Here is a 19,378-nt window from a genome sequence, read left to right as displayed (position 1 = left end):
ACTTTGAAACATTCTAAAGCGCTTTTCCTTTTTTTAATGTTTCAACTGTTTATTCTCAGTCCAGCCACACCTTTCACAGTACTGCTGATCTATGTTCATTTGAGAGAGAAACAGAGAGAGGGAGTCAGAGAGAGAGAGAGAGAGAGAGAGAGAGAGAGAGAGAGAGAGAGAGAGAGAGAGAGAGAGAGAGAGAGAGAGAGAGAGAGAGAGAGAGAGAGAGAGAGAGAGAGGTGGTGGTATGGTGTTGGGCCTCAGTAGCTCTCCCTTTATCAGATTCCCTCTGTCCCATGGTGGGAATCCACCCAATCCGCCCATCCTAGGAAATGAGAACTTCCTGTTGTTTTTTAGAGGCTTCCTGTGAAAAGGTTGAGATATGTAATCTGTTTCCACCAGAGAAGGACAAAGTAGTGTCAGGCAACATGACAGCCATTAATTCCTTGTGTTTTCTGTTGATTCTCCTATGGGGTAAGTAGACCATTTACACATTTCTGTCTTCCTTTTGTGTATGGTTCTAAGGATGTAGAATGGATTTTATGGTGTAGATATTGAAGTTGTTTTGCCCTCCCTTTCACCTCATAAGTGGAATGCTTAGGAACTCCCATGAATGAATGGTTGGAGTTGGAGCGTAGCTGGTCCTATGACCGAGTTATGATAATTTTGAGCTTTATTGAAGGAACAAGAATCGATTCTGATTTAATTTGTGGCAAACCTTTTAAAAATTATGAATTATTTAGTTTAGAATTTTATTTAGTTTAGTTTAAAATGATTTAGTTATGAATTATTCAGAATTTGTGATAAGATGCTGAAGGTAGGCTCATGGCAAAACATGTATTTACAAAGAGGTGAATAATTATATTTACATATTTAGACTACAGTACTTTCATAAAGAACAATGATGACGATGGCGATGAGTCACAAGGACAATGAAGGATGTTATGAATCTGAATATATCAGTTCTTTACATTTCACTAACCTATAGTCTCAAACAAACACAAACAAGTGCATCTCTGTCTTAGGGCATTGTTAGTCTTAGCTTGCCTGTCCATTACTTGAGGTTGAGTCTATATTTTGGTGTTCATGTCACCCACCAAAATACAATATATCTGAAACAGTACAGCAAAGTTTTGACTTCAATAAAGTTCCCTGTTTTTTTTTTTTTTTTTACTTCTATAGCAGCATGCAGTATAGCTGCTGGGCTGGTTGAAGTGATTGAAGTGCCCCAAGCCACCACACCAGGTAACAGATACTTTATTAACATTTCTTTACACTTATCATTGTGAATGATGGTTTTATATTGTATCATACTACAAATGTTAAGTATATAAAACATATTTTGATCATGCCTTTAACCGTCAATGTTTTTACTTTGTCTTGTTTATTCCACAGGGCCTCACTTGACTACCGACAAAGTTCTTTATATTGGCAGTAAGTTTACAGATTTGCTTAAGCCTTTTCATCTACATTTTAAAATACTGGTGTTTCACAATAGTATTCTCTTTTAGGTGCAGCAAGTTATTCATTACACACATTTGTTATTGTAGTTTTTTCCTTCGTCATCTCAAATTAGGCAAATTAAATCTGAAATATATTTGAATCCATGGGGGACTCTCTTGGATGGCTTCTATAAACAGGTTGGAGCTGACATACCTCTTGCAGGGAAAAGGACAACAAAAATCCATACTCTGGCCAAGAAATCTGAGAGTTTCTTTTAATGGGAGTCCAAGACAAACTATTGGGGAGGTCCCCGACAGTGTGGGGTCAACAGCTGCAAACATACAGCCCATAATAGTTTGGGGTCAGAGGTTAACTAAAACCTTGCCTATGTCCCCCCCTTTTACTTCCTGTATTTGTTTGTTATTCGCCCCATGCAATGACTGTGATCAATGCATTAACTTTGAATTAACTCTGAATTGTGAAACGACTGGGGCGGTACAAAGCTCTCCTTCTCCGTTCCCCATCCTCCGCCTTCCCATTTCCATTCCCCAAAACCATCCCCCCTCCTCCTTTCGCCAACCCCCCCATCTCTGAGCCCCTCCTCGGCTGAAAAGACCCATTTCCTGATGTCATTACTAAATCAAAAATGTTGCTCAGCAAACAGATGTTTTTAGAGGCCCTACTAAGGCACATGTGATGTGAACCTTGTGTAGCACAGATTCATATGTGTGTCCCGAGAAAACATGGGCCATTTCCCGCTCAACATTGAATTCAGTCTTTAATCAATAAAAGAGCTCCTCTGATAAAGATGTTGGCTATCATTGTTAATTATGTATTGTTGTTACTCAGCTTCAGTGGGCCAAGTGATAGTATTTGAAGACCAGGAACCTAGCCTACAGATGTAGCTCCATATGGCCAAGGGTATTGCATAATGACTTTCAATGATGAAAGTCCTCCAACTTTCTCAGGCTCATCCTTTGCGTGGTTTGTTGTGTAAAGTATTACATTTATAATACTCCCTTGTAGGTGAGATTGGGTCTTTAAACAGCTGGCTGTCACTAACAACATCTTCCATGTTTGATTAAATTAACCCAAATTTGAGACATCTGCATTGCAAAACCCATGCACTGTCATGATTACATCCATGTCTGAACACCTCAGCTCTAAATGTTTACTTATGTTTCCTATTTGGCAGAGGCAGCCCTTGAGGCAAATAAATCACAAGCTGCCAGTAGGCCAGGCCTTGCACTGTGAGAAATTGAGACTAAAAAGCAGAACAAGAATGAAAGAGTAAAGGGTTTTCAGATGCGAGTCCAGCCCAGCTTGGGTGTGCTCCTTTTTATTTGAGAGAGAAGAGGACAATCTGTTGAGCCTCCACCCCTTTAAAAGTCAAGACAATTCTAAAGAACCGTGTGTTTTAGACGTTTTATTTCGCTGCCAAGTCGAGCAGACAGACAGGGCAGCCAGAACCTCGGGGAACATCTGGTAACCGCGGGTAACACCGATAGAACATCTGGTAACTGAGGGGCTGCACTGCGTCTAGCTTCTACACGGTCGAGTTTCCTGTTATGCCTCGCAGTGCGCGGTGTTATAAGTTTAGACTCCTTCTAAATGGTCATCATTTGGGCCGAACGTGTCTATGCTCCTTTTCTCTGACATGAGGGGAGCGCTCGGTTTATTTTGGCTGTTCCTTTCTGTCCTGTATGGTAAGTTTGTATTCGCGCCACGCTGTTGAGAACGCGTGCGTCTCGCACTATTGTAGTGTTAGATGATGCACTTTATGAAGCTATTTAGGGACATGTTGGGCCGGTGACATTGGTTTCGTGACCTATTTTGATGTAACTGATGTGTTGCGGAGCTGTCGCTTAGGCTACTAAGAGACTGTTGCCTAGGCTTTGATATTAACCAGTGATATTGAATCAATAAAAATAAAACCAATCCTGAAACAGTGTATTATACGATAATGTATGCATGCACCTACTAGTATACTACTATACTACTGCACTATTTTATTTTCCTCCTAGATTCCAGCCATGGAGATAGTGACTACATGACAAGTGGGTCCTTAACATTCTTGCATTGACAAGCTTGTTACTGTATGTTTCCAATGTAAGACAGACCTGATCTAACCCCCACCTCCCTGTTGGCTTTCAGATTGTGGGAAAAAGAACTATACTTACTGTGAAAAGTACTGTCAACATTGTGCTGACATAGCACTAGAGGATTGTTATTCTGAATTTTTGGAGTACTATTACTTAACATTTGCTCAGTCCATGATTGTGCTTAACAGTACTGAACGGTGCATCTGGAGCAACGTGAGGAGGTGGGTTGACTCTACATTTAATAATCAATCATTATAGTACATATTTATTCAGAATCCAAGTCGTGTGAAATAACATCTCCTCTGTCACTAACACTTACACTCCCTACTTCTCCCTCACTGCAGCCACTATAATATTTTCACCCTGAGCACAGAGAATTCAGCCGACTGCCTAGAGATCCCTTGGCCTAACTCCCAGGTGGAGCACTACTTTGTGGACATTCACTCCCTTTTCTTCAAGGACTGTCCCACAGAGGCATTGAGTGACCCCCCTCCTGGCATCGTCTTTGCCCTGGTGATGACCCCCATCTGTCTTATCCCTGTCATGGTCATCCTGGTGGTGCTCAAAACCAAGAATGGAGACGGGAGTTCCTGATAAGCTGCTCTCCCCACAATGCCTCACGTCAACATTCTCCCGCTGTTCTTAGTTCATCTGCTCTCTCAGACGGTGTTCCCTCAGGCTGCGCTGGACTGGTCCATGACCCAACAGATTACTTTACCCCCGCCCCCCCATAACACCACTGAATGCCCTGAAGTAAGGATGTCTGAAGATGCACTGATACTGTAGTAGGTTTTGTGCCATATGGACATTTTTAGGATTTAGCGTTGTAGGATTAAAGAGTCCCCAGATATGCAATGTTAAGTTTCCTTTGTTTTAAATATTACTTGGTTTTGGTTGTGTCAAAAATCTTAACTATGGTTCAATGACATCCCCTTTTTATTCATTTAGGCTGCTCAAGGAAATGTGTGTTAGAATGTTTCAACTAGTTGACAATCGTTCCCGATACGTGACCTAACAATGTTTTTATTGGTTATTTAACATGATCTATTCCATGTTAGGTGGATATACTGACAAAAGCTTGGTCAAGCTGGATGGATTGAAAACAGGCATTTTGTGGTAGAATGTCTATAGGCTGATGAGGAAAGTTGTGGGCCTTGGATTGCTGGGCATTCAGACTTGACATGTGAGAAGGACAAAGCCATTTTGCTGGCAGAATTTGACTTCATTTACTGTACTGTATCTCATCCTCAGAATACAGAGGCATTTGTTTTTACAACCACGAATACACAACCTAAATAGTGAGTGTATTTATGTATATATGTATGCGTGAGCACAGATGTAATTGAGATGTGCCCTTTTTAAGGACATATCTCCCTCTCCTGACAGTATCTGTAAGTTTTGTTCTGGGCTCTTGGGGAGGGCCCTCGACCCTGCTGGTGTACCACTGACGTGACCATGGTGAGCGCAGAAGCTAGATATGCGAAGGGAGAGAAAGGGCGTGTTCCCTAAGTGATTCAGAGTGCAAGGACGTTTGGGGTCAAGGGTCTAGAACAGGACACAATGGATAGACACGCCCACAACTATGGGTTCTCTTTCCCACTATTGTCTAATTTCTAGCTTTAATAAGGGTTCATGAACATGACCCTTCTTCTTGACAACGGTCTTCACCGTGAGCCACAAGAGGCCAGCTGAGGAAAGTCATACTGTAGCTCTGAATCAAACGTTTGATGTGTGGACGATAAACCTATGGTCTTAAATGTACGGGAGACAGACCGAAAGTAGACAAATGTCCAGTTCTTTAAGACGTTATCACTGTTGTTTTTCCTGTGATTTTTTTGAAAGACGAGAAGGCATTGTGTGCTTTGTATTTGGGAAACAAAGAAATGTATGCAAATGTACTATGTTTCTGCTTTTACTCTGGTCACCGGACTTTCTGGACCATCTGTAAGAGACTGTATGTTTTTCGACTCTTACTTATTGTACTACATTGTGATAATATAATTAAATCTTTTGTTTAAACCAGATGTCCAGAGATTTTTTCCTTTTCCTCCTGGCTTAGGGTTGGACTGCTGAGGGTGGGATACCATCTCTTTGTTTAATGTGGGGAGCCTGAAAGGGCATGTTATAAACCTGATCCTTCGTTCTAAACCTGATCTCTCCTGGGTGGAATGCACAGCTCATCATCTTTTCCTGACCCTTCCTGTTCACCCAGACCTGGTCTGTGATGACCCACTAACTGAGGGCTCTCCTGTACCATCATTCATCACTGTATAAACCTACCTTGGTGAAAATGACACGATAAGCTTTGAAAGTGCTAGGGAAAAGACTTCAGTAGGTGTTAAAGTCTTGTTAACTCTGCTCAAAACCAATCAAGCGTTGTACCATTGTTCAGTTTCCGTGTGAAGAACCCCATTACAGACAGAGTTAAGTCAGAAATGACAGCAGTCATGTATCCCTAGTCCCCCCCCTCTGGCACCAGCAGCTGTGATGGGTGGGCCTCTAAGTGTGTGTGTGTGTGTGTGTGTGTGTGTGCATGCGATTGCACACACAAGTTACTCAGCACTACATGCCAGGCACACACACACATCTCGCTTCTGGATTTTTCTTCTGTCAAACATTTCCCTCTAGAGGTTGTGAATGGTAGTCTGATATATGATGGTTCAACGGTACTGTAGAAGTATTCAGAGTTTTTTTTTCTTTTTTTTTTTACGACACAGCTTGTATCACTGACAATGTAAATCACTCAATGTCTCAATCTTAGTTCCACCTCTTCCAGCTCTTCTACACCTCCTCCCAGCTCTACCTGCAGCAACAAGTGATACAGCAGTTGACGTTTAGATCATTCAACAAGGCATACAGGACACACTGTGTGGAGAGAGACACTGTTTCAAGTTAATTTACCTTTTGCCATTTTGTGAACAGCACATTTTCCTATCCTGAGCTCAGACTGTTGGTTAAACCAAGCTACTGCCCAGCACAATACTGATAAGCCATGTCCTCAGAAACCACATGCATTCTGTTTACTTTTGTGTGTTAGTCATACATGACGGCCGTGGTATGGTCAAGCATGGTCATGGTTAGGTCATACTTGGTGGTAAACTTGGAGCTGAGGAATGTTTTGAGCCCTTTCACGTAGACCAAAAGTAAGTATTGTACAGTAGCTCCTGCATAGGTGAGCATCGGTATCTATTTCAGTCCAAGTCAAGCATAGACACCATCACATACAATCATGAAGTGGAACCCTGTGAGAACGTTTGTCTTAAGACAGAGGGGATCACCAGACAAAAGAGCAGTGTTGAAGTGAGATGAGTGATGTGATATGTAGAAAGCAAGAATTTCCATTTTGCAATTTTCCATGATCAAACAATAATCCCCTGTCTCTTGTATCTAGTAGCGCAGAGATAAAGAATGGAACACAATTGGACGTCAGTTAGGAGAGTCAATGAGTGAGTTTATAAACCTACTCTCTCCTCGAGTTCCCAAAGCCCCAAAGACAGAAGACACCATTATATAACACAGGGAAAACGTCTCAACTTGTGCACATAAAAAATCTGGAGAGTTCATAAGTGAGATCTCCCCCCAGGCTAAAGCGTCTCAGTGATCTGTGCTGACAGAGCTGGCAGATACCCGGGGCAGGGTGGATGTTCTTACTAGTGAGGGGGACTTGGATGGATGGAACATGTCGAGGAGGGGAAACAACTGTATCATTTATTAACGTGTGTGTGTGTGTGTGTGAGAAAGTATGTGCGTGTGTATGTTACAGTCACGCATTGGCCGTGAGACACATACCATTTCAACCAGTTCACATGCTGCCACACCTCACCTTGTATTTCTGCTTGGGGTTTGCTTGGGGGGTGGGGGGGGCGTTGCTTTGTCTGTGAAATGACCCCAGCAAATCTCCCTCCAAGGTTTTTTGGAAAAGTTGGCAGCCCTGATGTTTTGACTTCAGGCATCCCCTTCTCAGCACATTCCACGCGTCCCTCCTGCCAGGTGAACGCGCCACGCCCACTGAAGCGGGGTTTATAAGGGTCTCAGAGGGAGGCTGAGACTGCACCCATCTTCTTCCAGACGCAATTATGACCACCTTCTACAGACACGGGTCCGTGGGCCTGGGCTCAGGAGCTTCCATGGGGGGCTACGCCTCCTCCCACTCTGGGGGACGACTGGGCCTTTCCTCCCAGAGGTCTGGCAGCGTGTACGGAGGGGCCGGGGGCCAAGGTGTCCGTATATCCTCTGCTGGCTTTTCTTCAGGAACCAGACGCATCTCCATGAGTGGGGGCTTCGGTGCTGGAGGTGGAGGAGGTGGAGGAGGTGGTATGAGCTTCGGTGCTGGAGGCGGAGGAGGTGGAGGAGGTGGCATGAGCTTCGGTGCTGGAGGTGGAGGAGGTGGTATGAGCTTCGGTGCTGGAGGCGGAGGAGGTGGAGGAGGTGGCATGAGCTTCGGTGCCTTCTCTTTGGACGCAGGGGCCGGGGGAGACGGAGGCTTTAACAGTGCCAATGAGCAGCAGACCATGAAGAACCTGAACAGCCGTCTGTCCCAGTACCTGGACAAGGTCCGCACCCTGGAGGAGGCCAACACCAAGCTGGAGCTCCAGATCAAGGAGTGGGGCCTCAGCCACATCACCATGAACACCCGAGACCTTAGCACACACCACGGTACCATCGATGACATCCGCACCCAGGTGAGTCTTAAGAAACTGGGAAAAAAAAGAAGATTTTCTATCCGACTTGACTGAATGTGAGAGGGAGCTGAATGTGTCAGGTAACGCGAGCTGCAGTATGTAAACTGACAGCTGGGTGTGTCCTCCACGTTAAAGATCCTGACTGCCACCGCAGCAGTGACAGAGTTGGCTCTGCAGGTGGACAACACAAGGGTGGCAGCGGATGACTCCCGAATCAAGTGAGTTTGTTGCAGAATATAATAAGAACCATACTTTTACTTGGGACAATAATTGTGTGTCTAGCATTAGATGCCATCATAGTGCTGACGGAAGGTTCCGGTTTCTGTCTGAAGGTTTGAGGATGAGCTGGGATTGCGCCAGTCTGTGGAGGCCGACATCAGCGGGCTGAAGAGGATGATGGGGGACTTATCCTTGGAGAAGAGTGACCTGGAGATGCAGCTGCAGGGCCTGAAGGACGACAGAGCCTACCTGAAGGAGCACCATGACGAGGTAGGCTAGTCTACACATGAGGGCTTCCAGCTCTTGAGGGGGGGAAAAAAAAGAGCTCCGGAACGCCGCTCTGAGTTGACGTCAGGAGTGCCGACAGGAAGTGGATGTTGTTCTTCTGGCGGTCTCCTAGGAGATGCTGTCGCTCCAGAGCCAAATGAGCGGTCAGGTCCAGGTGGCGGTGGACGCGGCGCCGGCGACCGACCTGACGAATGTCATCGCCGAGGTCAGAGAGCAGTATGAGGCCTTGGTGGGCAAGAACCGCCGAGACGCTGAGGCGTGGTTCCAGACCAAGGTAAGAGACGTCTCAAAGGCATCTAATGACTGTCAATGAGAACCTGAATGTCAAACAAATCATATGATCGCACCCTCATCGAACAATATCACTTTCAGTTCTACATAACGTCTGTCTGGGTGTGTGTGTGCACGTGTGAATGTTGGCTTCTTTGTGTGTGTTCCCCTTCAAGGCAGAAGAGGTGCAGCAAAAAGTAAGTACCAGCACGGAGGTCCTGCAGACCAGCAGTGTGGAGCTGAAGTCTGGCCAGAGCACTGCCAGAGACCTGGAGATGGAGATGCAGTCCCACTACTCCATGGTAAAGAACTACAAACATGGCTGCCATAATACCTTATTTCCTCTTAACTTTTGTATAGTTTTCTTTTTCACATGCTTGCTTGTAACGTGTTCATTAAAAGAACCGTTTTAAACAGACTGGGCTGAAATTACAGTAATCCGATCCTTAACGCCAAAGGTTAAAATAACTAGTAGGACAAGCCACAAACGTTCTGAGGGCAAATAGACATGTTACTACCATCCTCCCCTTACATCATAACAGCAGGCTCACTTTTCATAAAATAAAAACGATGCATGACCTCCAGAAAATGAAGCCTCCCAAACTAAACCAGCCGAGAAATCCTAACCCAGCTCAGCCCTGACTGTGTGACCTGCCTGCCCCTGCAGAAGAGTTCTCTGGAGGCCAACCTGGGGGAGATGGAGGCCCGCTATAGAGCTGTGCTGATGGGGCTGCAGGCGTCTGTCACCAGCCTGGAGAGCCAGTTGACCCAGATCCGGGCTGACACGGAGCGCAGCGGCCAGGAGTACCGGGCCCTGCTGGACATCAAGACAAGGCTGGAGATGGAGATCGCAGAGTACCACAGGCTGATGGAGGGTGACACAGTGTGAGCTGGACTCTCAATTTGGATCCTTGTCCTCCAGCCCTCCTCCTCTCCTCTGATGAGGGGTGTTTTGAACACACACACACACACACACACACACACACACACACACAAGAGAGAGATGATGGCATGAAAACCCTTATTATGTTGTTTCGGTCTGGTACATATTGTCGTGTCATTTGCATGGCCGACATGCAAGATACTGTTTAGTGTCTACACAGTAAACTTTGATTGTGTACTACACTGTGGCCACAGGAACAGATGACACTACTATGGTGCTATGGTAGTTAGTCAGATGTCAGCCAGATTTATAATTCTCGGCAGAGGTCTAGAATTACATCTGCTGCGAAATACGATCACCTTTTAATAGCTAGTTATTAATAATCTGCACATTTGTCCATACTTTGATGAGCCGCTAGGTGGCACTCTTTAAGCAGAAATGCTAGAGGCTTTGACCACCATTAGAGCGCAAGAGGATCCACTGATCTTCATTCAGAGAAGGAATATGTTACGTCTACATCTAATCTTTGATTTTGTCAGTCCGTCAGTAATGATTGTATCTCACCAAATTCTGTTTTCATAGGTATGCGGTCAAAAGCTCTGCGGTCGACATTGAAACCTCAGGTTGGTATATATATATATATGATAGGCTATGGTCCTTATTTCAGGACACTGTAGTACTAAAGCAACAGGCTATTATCAGGGCTGTCAGGTTAGAACATCGTAAAAAATACTGTCAGAGAGAAAAAAGGGTGGGACCATCCATTTGAAGGGACTTGTCTAAGTAAATGTCAAAGACCCATTCAGATGAACTCTGAATCTCTCATCAAAATCTCTCCTCCTCTTATTCCATTTCTCCATGCCAGATATTGGCTCCAGTTCCAGTAGTGTGAACATCATGACTAAGGTGGTGACCGTAGTGGAGGAGCTGGTGGATGGTGAGGTGGTGAGCTGCACCTCCTGAATGTTCCAACACGGAGGAGGTGGCGCTAGAGTCATGTTCTCCACCACATGATGGTGTTTACCCAAGGTCACAATAAAAAATGCATCAAATCCGTTTTGACGACTGAGCAATTTTTATCTGGCCTTTCGCATGATAATAACGTTCCCTCTCTCTCTCTCTCTCTCTCTCTCTCTCTCTCTCTCTCTCTCTCTCTCTCTCTCTCTCTCTCTCTCTTTCTCTCTCTCACACACACCCACACGCGGACACACACACACAAAACATAAAAGCAGGCTCAAGTATATGAAGGTGTATGGAAGAACACATGAGGAAGAGGAGAAATGTGAAAGGAATGAGTTTATCCCCATTCAAAGCACCAAGAGAATCCCCGTCTGTTGAAAGACGACCCCATGCAGCCGTTCCAATGCACCACTCAACAATGCTTCAGAAGCCTAAATGGAGCTAGTTTATTCCTCTATATTATGTGTGGCTTTCATGCAAATGCTCCAGCGGCATAATAAACCTTTGATCAGGGCTTCTTTTGTGGTGGCAACCAGTTAATGCGGCAGGAGTATAATGAATCTGGGGAAAACCGAGTCAGGAATGCAGGGCTAAAATTGTAAATGAAATGGCAGTCAGAAACCCAATAACTTATCTGGGATGTGAATTGAGAGCTTAGAGTTACTGCTCCAACCCTTATTTTCCCCAGGTTAATAACAGCGTTTCTGCCATTAAGGCATTAGCATAAGAAGTCTCGGGTTTGTTGTTTACGTGACGGCACGTTGGCTTCCGTTTTGATGAGGAGGGTCAGGAAGGTACTGAAGTCTAAGTGAGTGTTAAGAGCTGAAGAGGAGAAGGCTTCCCCATTAGCACACAGACATTTTGTACGGTGACGTGTAGTTGTGACAGAGGGGACTGTCAACGTGTCTGCAATTGAGCGATTACGTGTTGGATAACATCATGCTCTTCAAGGTGCATACTGTATTCACCTTTTCCATGTTGGTTTTCATACTGTAGCCTACTGTACAAATAGTGAATATTGTCTACTGGGTGATGCATAGGTGATTGCACCCCTAGCAACCCTACCACAACCTGCACCCCATCAGCCTAGCAACCCTACCACAACGAGCAGGCCCTAGCACCCAAAGAGCACCCATAGCACCACTAGCAATGCTAGCACACCTACAGTAACACTCCTACAGTAACACCCCTTACAGTGGCACCCCTACAGTGGCACCCCTACAGTAACACCCCTACAGTAACACCCTTACAGTGGTACCCCTACAGTGGCACCCCTACAGTAACACCCCTACAGTAACACCCCTACAGTGGCACCCCTACAGTGGCACCCCTACAGTGGCACCCCTACAGTGGCACCCCTAGCACTCCTAACACCCCTGGAAGCCAGGCATGCTTTATTTCCTGTTGGCTCAGGGAGGAGTATTCTAATACTTCAGTCTCGAAAAGGGTGTTTTCATCAACACTTGTGCTTGGACCCCTTTCCCCCCCACGCTGTTTCTACAGTTTTCTTTCCTGATGTGATATCCAAAGCTCCCCAGGAAATGTGTCCTTCGCATGCATACATTATGCACAACTGCAGTGCTCACTGTACATTCTTATTCATAAAATGGATCATTTCTCTCCCAGGTTCAATCAATAAGGGAGACCCATACATTAAGTGACAAAAATCAAAGCTGATTTTTACATTTTTTATGTATCTAGAGTCTACAGGCCAAGTGTTTTGTGTATTGTGTTAAGCTTTGCAACCCTCTCTCCCCCTGTCTGGTGAGTCATCCTTTCATTCTTCATTTTAAAAGAAGCCAGTTTAAAGCCGGATGCGACAGAGACAAACACCAGCTTCCATACAGGAGAGGGGATTTATAAACAAACTAAACTCTGATCTTAAGCAGATTTGCCAGAAGGTAATACCTAGCGATTCCGACACATGTCAGCAACAAAACGCATGTTGAATCATGCATGCAGACCGTCAAGTGAAGAATCGGCAACACATATATTGCAGTGGATGAACTGATTTTGACACATACTGTAGAAAGCTCGGGGGGTTCTTCTCAGAGAGGCATGGCCTGATGGGCCAAGGAGTAAACGTACTTTACCCACAGCTCCACCTTCACGATGGCCTCAGCCTTGGAAGACATGGTGGCCTTCACCTCCAGGTACTTCCCCATATAGTTGATCCCTGAGCCACTGGCTTCCTCCCTGACAAAACCCTTCTGGTTCTTCTCATAGTGCATCTCTTTGTAAAGAGTCTCGTCACAGTCACGACCCTTGTCATAGATGTCCACAGTAGAAACCAATTGTTGTACAGGTTGTTGTCCCAGGGCGCAGAGAACATGATGGCTACGGTCCCTATATAGTTGTTACGTAGTTAGAAGGTCATAGGTCAGAACACCAACACAGCCTGTTGCAGTGGCGCTGGATTTACTGAAAGTGCTGACCTCACTCTTGGGCCTGAGAGGGGCTGTAGGTGTCCCCACTCTCCAGGAATACCCTGTACGAGAAACACACATCCACACATGACAACGAACCGTTAAAACAAGTCATAGCAGTTTACTCAGTAGTTTGTGGGATGGGCTATGGTAGGGCTCACTTGGGGTTGATTAGACAGTAGTTGTTGGTGAGATTGGTGATCTCTATGGTGACGTTCCTCCTGCTGTTTACATTAGCTGCCACGGCCTCAGTGGCCTCCAACATTTTAAAATGGCTGCTGTAACTACCTATGACTCTCCAACACAGGCACATTTAGAGCTCATTTGATTGGACGTGCACAGTACAGAATAGTTCAACCGACACTTCCCTCTTTTGACACCTTTTTTCCACTCAGAAACACTTTATTTCACTCCTTTCACTTCCTAATCACCCATTTGCAATTAGCATGAACAACCACGTACACACACACACACACACACACACACACACACAGCTAGCATAGGACCCGTGAAAAGATAATTTCAAGCCACGTCTGAACAATTGCAGATGTCATGGTCTCAGCACAAGATAACTTATGTGTGGCCCAAAAACTACATTCACTTCTCAAAATATGATCCACCCAGAGGAATGAGTATAGTCTAAGTAGGCTAAATGTACAGGTGTATTTTCCAACCTACCGACACTGTCTCTTACCTGTGTAGAAGACCTCAAGCTGTCTGCACTCCAAGAGCAAGAGGAGGGAACTCTGTTAGAAGGAGGTTTAAGCAATTCTTAAAATCAAGTTATGGAATATTTCCACCTCTATGTGCACATCCCACACCTACCCCACCAACCAACACACCCGCTTCACACACACACACACACACACACACACACACTCACTCACTTTCACGCGTTAATTTGGGCTCTGATTAAAAGCCTACTACATGTCGGATGGCATTGTCTGCTCCTTTGGGAAAGATAACCCACCCCTAACTCTGTGTGTTAGCTGACAGAGCACAACAATAGACCCCTGGTGGATCGAGGCCTGTTACGTAAGGAGCAGCCACACGCAGGTACAGTCTGTATGGAGAGAATGTGTCTGCCTGTATGACTGGCTTAGGGAGGTAAGAGGCTCTGTATTTCACTCCAATAGCATCGTGCTACAGAAATACAGAGTAAGCTCAATTTCTTGCAGTCAGCGCCCTCCGAAAAAATCAAAGTTTGCCCAAACCAAGACGAGACCAAGGAATTTGTGTAAATATATCTTTATTCAGGAAAGAGAAAGACAAAGTAATTCAAACACAATGAGATAAGCAAGCTGTGTGTAAAACAGCAGCACATATTTGAATCTAGAATGATTGGAAAACCACATAACAACCAAAAATGATTTGTATTCATGTCCTCATCAAAATCAAGTAGATTTACTGATTGATAAAGATCTCAATGCTATGGAAACTGGTGACGGTTTCTTCAATGCTGTCGGCCCATTCTATCACAGAGCTCCACCTTAACAATAGCCTTACCCACGTTGGACATGGTGGCCCTCAGATCAGCCCGAGTGGCCTTATACTCTACTCCTGACCCACTGGCCTTGGCGCGGGTAAACTTTCTGAAGTCTTTGTCATAGTACATGCGCTTGTACAGGTTTTTGTCACAGGCTACCTCGAACACGCCCACGCCGATCCAGTTCTCGTACAGGTTGTAGTCGAACGGCACAGAGAACGTGACGGCCACATGCTCGGAGAAGGTTCCGGTCTGCACGGGGAGGAGCTCATGGGTCAGCATGCCCACCGCCCCCGTGGTGGTGTTGTCATCCTTGGTGAAGGAGCACACCTCGGTCTTGGTGGTGCGCACGGTTGGGGGGGTGGAGGCAGTTGTAGCCACTGACCATGAACACCCTGGGGAGGACAAGATAGCAATGGCACAATGGCACAATTTAATTCTTCACTCTCAGACTGGAAGCCTGCATGCCTAGATTTATTGCTCGAGACACAGGACACATAGGTCAAAAATACACTTGACAAATTTTTACAAAAAGTCTTGTTTTTCTCCCTTCTTTTGTGCAGCCTTCCTGCTGAAACAGTCTGAGCTGATGGATGGAGTGTGACTGCACAGGTACTGCTGTGGACTTGAAAGTAACACCGGGTGAACTTGCATGCAGCGTGCAATGAGCCGGTGTGCGTCACCTCATGATGGATAGAAGGATACGCTCAGCTAAGCGATGTCTCACATGGAACCACCCATCCACGAACACTCACATGTGCAAAAGTTACTCTGAGAAATGCAGGAGCGAGAAGAATAGAAATAGCAACCTGCGTTTGTGTTCTTTTGTCGAAATAATTCCCAAATCAAGGGTTGGTTTTGGGACGTACTCTGGGTTGACGAGGCAGAAGCTGCTGCAGTTGGTGATCTCACTTCCTGTCCGTGGAGAAGCTTGCTGACACCGACTCGGCTGTTACTGACATCTTCACTGCTGGAGAGACTTGGGAACATCTCTTAGAATGCCTTCTCAAACGGTACAAGGTGCAGTCCTCTTGGACTGCATGTAGGTGTTCTTATACTGTCACTGTAAATAACAACAGGCTACATATCAGTCCACTGTGGGTTCCAGTCAGACGTGTGTGTGTGTGTGTGTGTGTGTGGAATGAAGAGCCAGTGGTGTACAGTAGGAGGGAGCTTCACTCGTAAACACAATCTGTCTTTTTTAAAAGCTATCATCAAATCAATAGGACAATTATAATGACTTATCAGCGTAATTATGGACAAGATCGAAAACATCCTTCGAGCTCAATTACGTAATAATCCTGATATCTTCACACTGAAGATGAGGAGCTATTTGTATCTCAACAAGTTCATACCGGCAAACACTGATGACACAAGTTATTCAAACATCCGTGTATGAAAAAGCTTTTACTTTACTACAAAGATATTAACAAACACATGACAAGTGAACTACTTTCATGGCATAGTAAATGGAATAATATTTACATTTAGTCATTTAGCAAACGCTCTTATCCAGAGCGACTTACAGTAAGTACAGGGACATTCCCCCCAAGGCAAGTAGGGTGAAGTGCCTTGCCCAAGGACACAATGTCATTTGGCACGGCAGGGAATCAATCCGGCAACCTTCTGATTACTAGCCCGACTCCCTCAGCACTCAGCCATCTGACTCTGTTTACGCCCTCGTATGTGAACTCTTCAATCAAAGCAGGACGTGAGATTGTGTTCCTTGACATCCTGAAGGGTAACGGACAAGGGAGAGGTGGATGGAGGTGGAGGGAAAGGTAGTGGGAGTGTTTCAATCACCTTCCTTCCAACTGAAACACATCCTGTTCACATCCTTCCACAGGACCCATGAGTGACAGGTGAACTTCGGAGTCAAAAAAGAGAAAGTGGATTTATGAAATGTATATATATATATATATATATATATATACAGCAATACATCTTTAAAATAAGCAATACATGTCAACTCTTGAGATAGCTATTCTGTTGAGCCCTAAATACCAGCTGCTGAGGTCAATATGGGTCTGAAACAAGAAACCCAGTCCTGAGTTAAGTGGATGGCCAAATTATATAAAACATTTAAACAGTCTGATCAGAGAGCAAAAAGCTTTGCCAGCAGTCATATAATGTTTCAATCTGGTATGTCACGGCTGAATAACACACTTTGTGCATCCACAGCATCACTACAGAAGGACTGCTGCAGTTACACACGAAGGAACATTTAATGTTTTAGCTGGATGGCACGAGGGAAACACAGTTTATGGTTGCAAGTCTTGTATGGTGTACTTTCTTGGTGAGAAAGGTGGACCCGTGTGTGTGTGTCTGTACCAACAAGATTCTTACGTCACAGCAGGCACTTACCAGAGAAACGGTAAAGGTACTTAAATCCATCTTCAGGTTTTGAGCTTGATGAGTATTGTCAGGGGAACCACAACACATTCTGTTTAGAGCATACTGTGAGAATTTCGTTATGAGTTTGTAAGATGTGCTGATCACCCCTTATCACTATCAAACTGTTACTTACATATACATTTTGTCATGTAGCAGACACTTTTATCCAAAGCGACTGTTCAACGTTTCTCCCCAATAAGCTCTCACCAGGTGGCGCCAAACATACATTTACTATTGGAAGTTTGGCGTATTGTACCTCTCTTATTGACCACACAAGTAATGTACCAGATCTAACTGTATGTGGAAAATATACAATTTTTTTCAAACATTTTCTTTAAAGGATGAAGACTCAGCACACTGGGATTACATTTACAAAATGACTGGAAAATGTGATGGATGTGTCTTCACAATGTTGGCTTTGAAGTTATGTAAAAGGGTGTGGTGGGATAAGCGTGGCCACGTATATCTCAAAATGTCCACCTTAAGTAAACAATGACTACAATCCAATTCTTTATGATACAAAAAAAAGAAAATATAGGTGTTTACTGACAAATCATGATTCCCTGTGTTGTTTCTGGTTTTACACTTCAGTTAATCTAACTCCATTAATAATTGCAATTACCTAGATAGTTTATTTGAGGCAAATGTGGGTCTGTTTTTTCAGTAAAAATAATTGACAATTAATTAAAAATTAATATAAAACATGCAGGGGCTCTGTATCAATTTCATTGTGTCAACTCTCCCTGGAAGCTCCGCTCAGCTGTGTCATGCGTAACCTTCTATATGCTATATGCTAGATTTAAAGGCTCTATTCTATTGTGATCCAATGATTGGATGCAAATTCACATTTCCTTTTTATCACCTGGTTTTTACCATTACCAGTTTTACCATCGCGACTACACTATGAATGAGAGATTTAGATTAATCCCTCGAGCCATCAGAGTGGTCTCCAAAGGTAAAGGTTCTCAAACGTAGGCTAATGGGTGAGGGAAGCGTCGGGGATTATGCAAACTTCACAGTGTGATTAATTTTGGTCTGAAATATAAGCTATCTTATGCGAAGGTGCTGTGCGGGGAGAGGAGCGCTGATTGATTGCCGCAGGGGGCGCAAGGTTCCGCACGTTCACTTTTTGATAAATAGGCTGTCAGGCCTAGCGAAAAAAAAACCAAATATGGTGCCGTAAATGAATGTTTAAGCGATTATGCTATAAGTGTAAATATTAAAAGTCCATTATGGAGGATTACATGTGGTGCCACATTGAGGGTTGCAGGAAGACGAGGACAGTTGAGAAATAGGGCCTAGGTAGCTGGATAACAAGTCCATGGCACCAACCCCACCCCCCTCCTGATTGTGTGTGTGTGTGTGTGTGTGTGTGTGTGTGTGTGTGTGTGTGTGTGTGTGTGTGTGTGTGTGTGTGTGTGTGTGTGTGTGTGTCAGTGTGAAAGAGAAAGAAAGTGAGTGTGCCAACATGTGTCAGTCTTCTCAAGACGGTGAGAAGATAGTGGGGCTTAAAAAATTGACAGGGCATGCCAGTGCATCCTGCTTCTCAAATTACAAGGTGATAAAAAGCCTTCGCAGTGGTGCACTTGAGGTGAGAGTGTGAATAAATGCCTGGTTTAAAGATGATCTGCGCTCAGCGCGGATTAATTCCCCCTCCGAAGAAAAATCGATAGCACGATGTGCAATAGGAATACATTTGTGTCACAGCCAGGGGACAAGTAGAGGAAACACAGCCCACAGTTGAGACAACACACATCAAAACAACTAAAGGAGACCCACTCTGGAAAAGGCTCTGCATGTAATGAGGCACCAACAGCCAGCTCTCTCTCCCTCTGTCTCTCTCGCTCTAGTTTTTGTTTCCCTCTCATGCTCTCACTGTCCCTTTGTCGTGCACACATCCAAAGACGCACACACACACACACCACACATGCGGACACACACATATACCTACTCACACCATGCTCAGTGTGAGGATTTCACCATTTTCTCTAACAATTATAGTCAAGGTTTGAAACGTATGCATGTGATTAGTCAAAATATGCTAATTTATTCAACATTCACTGTTTTCAGGAAAAACATATTCCGTCAGATTATTTTGCCGGACGTCCTGAATGATGACCCCCCCCCCCTCCACCTCCCTTTTTAGCAAATGCTTCTTTTCAATTAGGAACAGACCTTTCAACTTGACTATTAACTGTAACAAAAATCTATTTAAATACTTACACACAAGCACA

At 44.6% G+C, this 19,378-nt stretch overlaps 3 protein-coding genes and 1 pseudogene across 4 annotated transcripts; 2 read left to right on the top strand and 2 right to left on the bottom strand.

The window, feature by feature from the left end:
* The first annotated feature begins 323 nt into the window (after positions 1-323).
* ramp2 (receptor (G protein-coupled) activity modifying protein 2) lies at positions 324-5,555 on the top strand. 2 transcript variants are annotated; one of them, XM_084677560.1, is made up of 6 exons: positions 324-465; positions 1,177-1,236; positions 1,387-1,425; positions 3,459-3,491; positions 3,589-3,757; positions 3,881-5,555. In XM_084677560.1, exons 1-6 carry the CDS (start codon positions 324-326, stop codon positions 4,128-4,130), a joined length of 693 nt encoding a protein of 230 aa, XP_084533686.1. In that variant the 3' UTR covers positions 4,131-5,555. The 2 variants fall into 2 exon arrangements, with proteins under 2 accessions (XP_084533686.1, XP_084533685.1); XM_084677559.1 differs by having other exon boundaries at positions 1,174-1,236.
* A 2,055-nt stretch (positions 5,556-7,610) lies between these two features.
* On the top strand, positions 7,611-10,928 carry LOC146253092 (keratin, type I cytoskeletal 19-like). The gene is made up of 9 exons (XM_084677562.1): positions 7,611-7,829; positions 7,956-8,218; positions 8,354-8,436; positions 8,551-8,707; positions 8,838-8,999; positions 9,172-9,297; positions 9,663-9,880; positions 10,461-10,501; positions 10,744-10,928. Exons 1-9 carry the CDS (start codon positions 7,613-7,615, stop codon positions 10,839-10,841), a joined length of 1,365 nt encoding a protein of 454 aa, XP_084533688.1. The 5' UTR covers positions 7,611-7,612; the 3' UTR covers positions 10,842-10,928.
* Positions 10,929-12,886: 1,958 nt separating this feature from the next.
* Positions 12,887-13,529, bottom strand: LOC146253091 (DELTA-sagatoxin-Srs1a-like). Its single transcript, XM_084676823.1, is given in 5 exon segments — positions 12,887-13,123; positions 13,126-13,201; positions 13,203-13,292; positions 13,294-13,326; positions 13,426-13,529. Coding segments are annotated over 5 exon segments (540 nt in total).
* Positions 13,530-14,717: 1,188 nt separating this feature from the next.
* Positions 14,718-15,712, bottom strand: LOC146253090 (DELTA-actitoxin-Afr1c-like; annotated as a pseudogene).
* Between the last annotated feature and the right edge of the window lie 3,666 nt (positions 15,713-19,378).

This window comes from Hypomesus nipponensis, chromosome 17 (genome assembly GCF_054491055.1).
Source record: "Hypomesus nipponensis isolate SF chromosome 17, ASM5449105v1, whole genome shotgun sequence".
Classification (NCBI taxonomy): Eukaryota; Metazoa; Chordata; class Actinopteri; order Osmeriformes; family Osmeridae; genus Hypomesus; species Hypomesus nipponensis.
This window is presented reverse-complemented; position numbering and strand designations above follow the sequence as displayed.

Bases quoted from the DNA above. Each gene is read 5' to 3' on its own strand.
- ramp2 (XM_084677559.1), top strand. From the start codon at position 324: ATGAGAACTTCCTGTTGTTTTTTAGAGGCTTCCTGTGAAAAGGTTGAG. The intron at 1,237-1,386 runs GTAACAGATACT...TTTATTCCACAG, and splicing joins GCCCCAAGCCACCACACCAG to GGCCTCACTTGACTACCGAC. The intron at 1,426-3,458 runs GTAAGTTTACAG...TTTTCCTCCTAG, and splicing joins CAAAGTTCTTTATATTGGCA to ATTCCAGCCATGGAGATAGT.
- LOC146253092 (XM_084677562.1), top strand. From the start codon at position 7,613: ATGACCACCTTCTACAGACACGGGTCCGTGGGCCTGGGCTCAGGAGCT. The intron at 8,437-8,550 runs GTGAGTTTGTTG...TTCTGTCTGAAG, and splicing joins GCGGATGACTCCCGAATCAA to GTTTGAGGATGAGCTGGGAT. The intron at 9,000-9,171 runs GTAAGAGACGTC...TTCCCCTTCAAG, and splicing joins AGGCGTGGTTCCAGACCAAG to GCAGAAGAGGTGCAGCAAAA.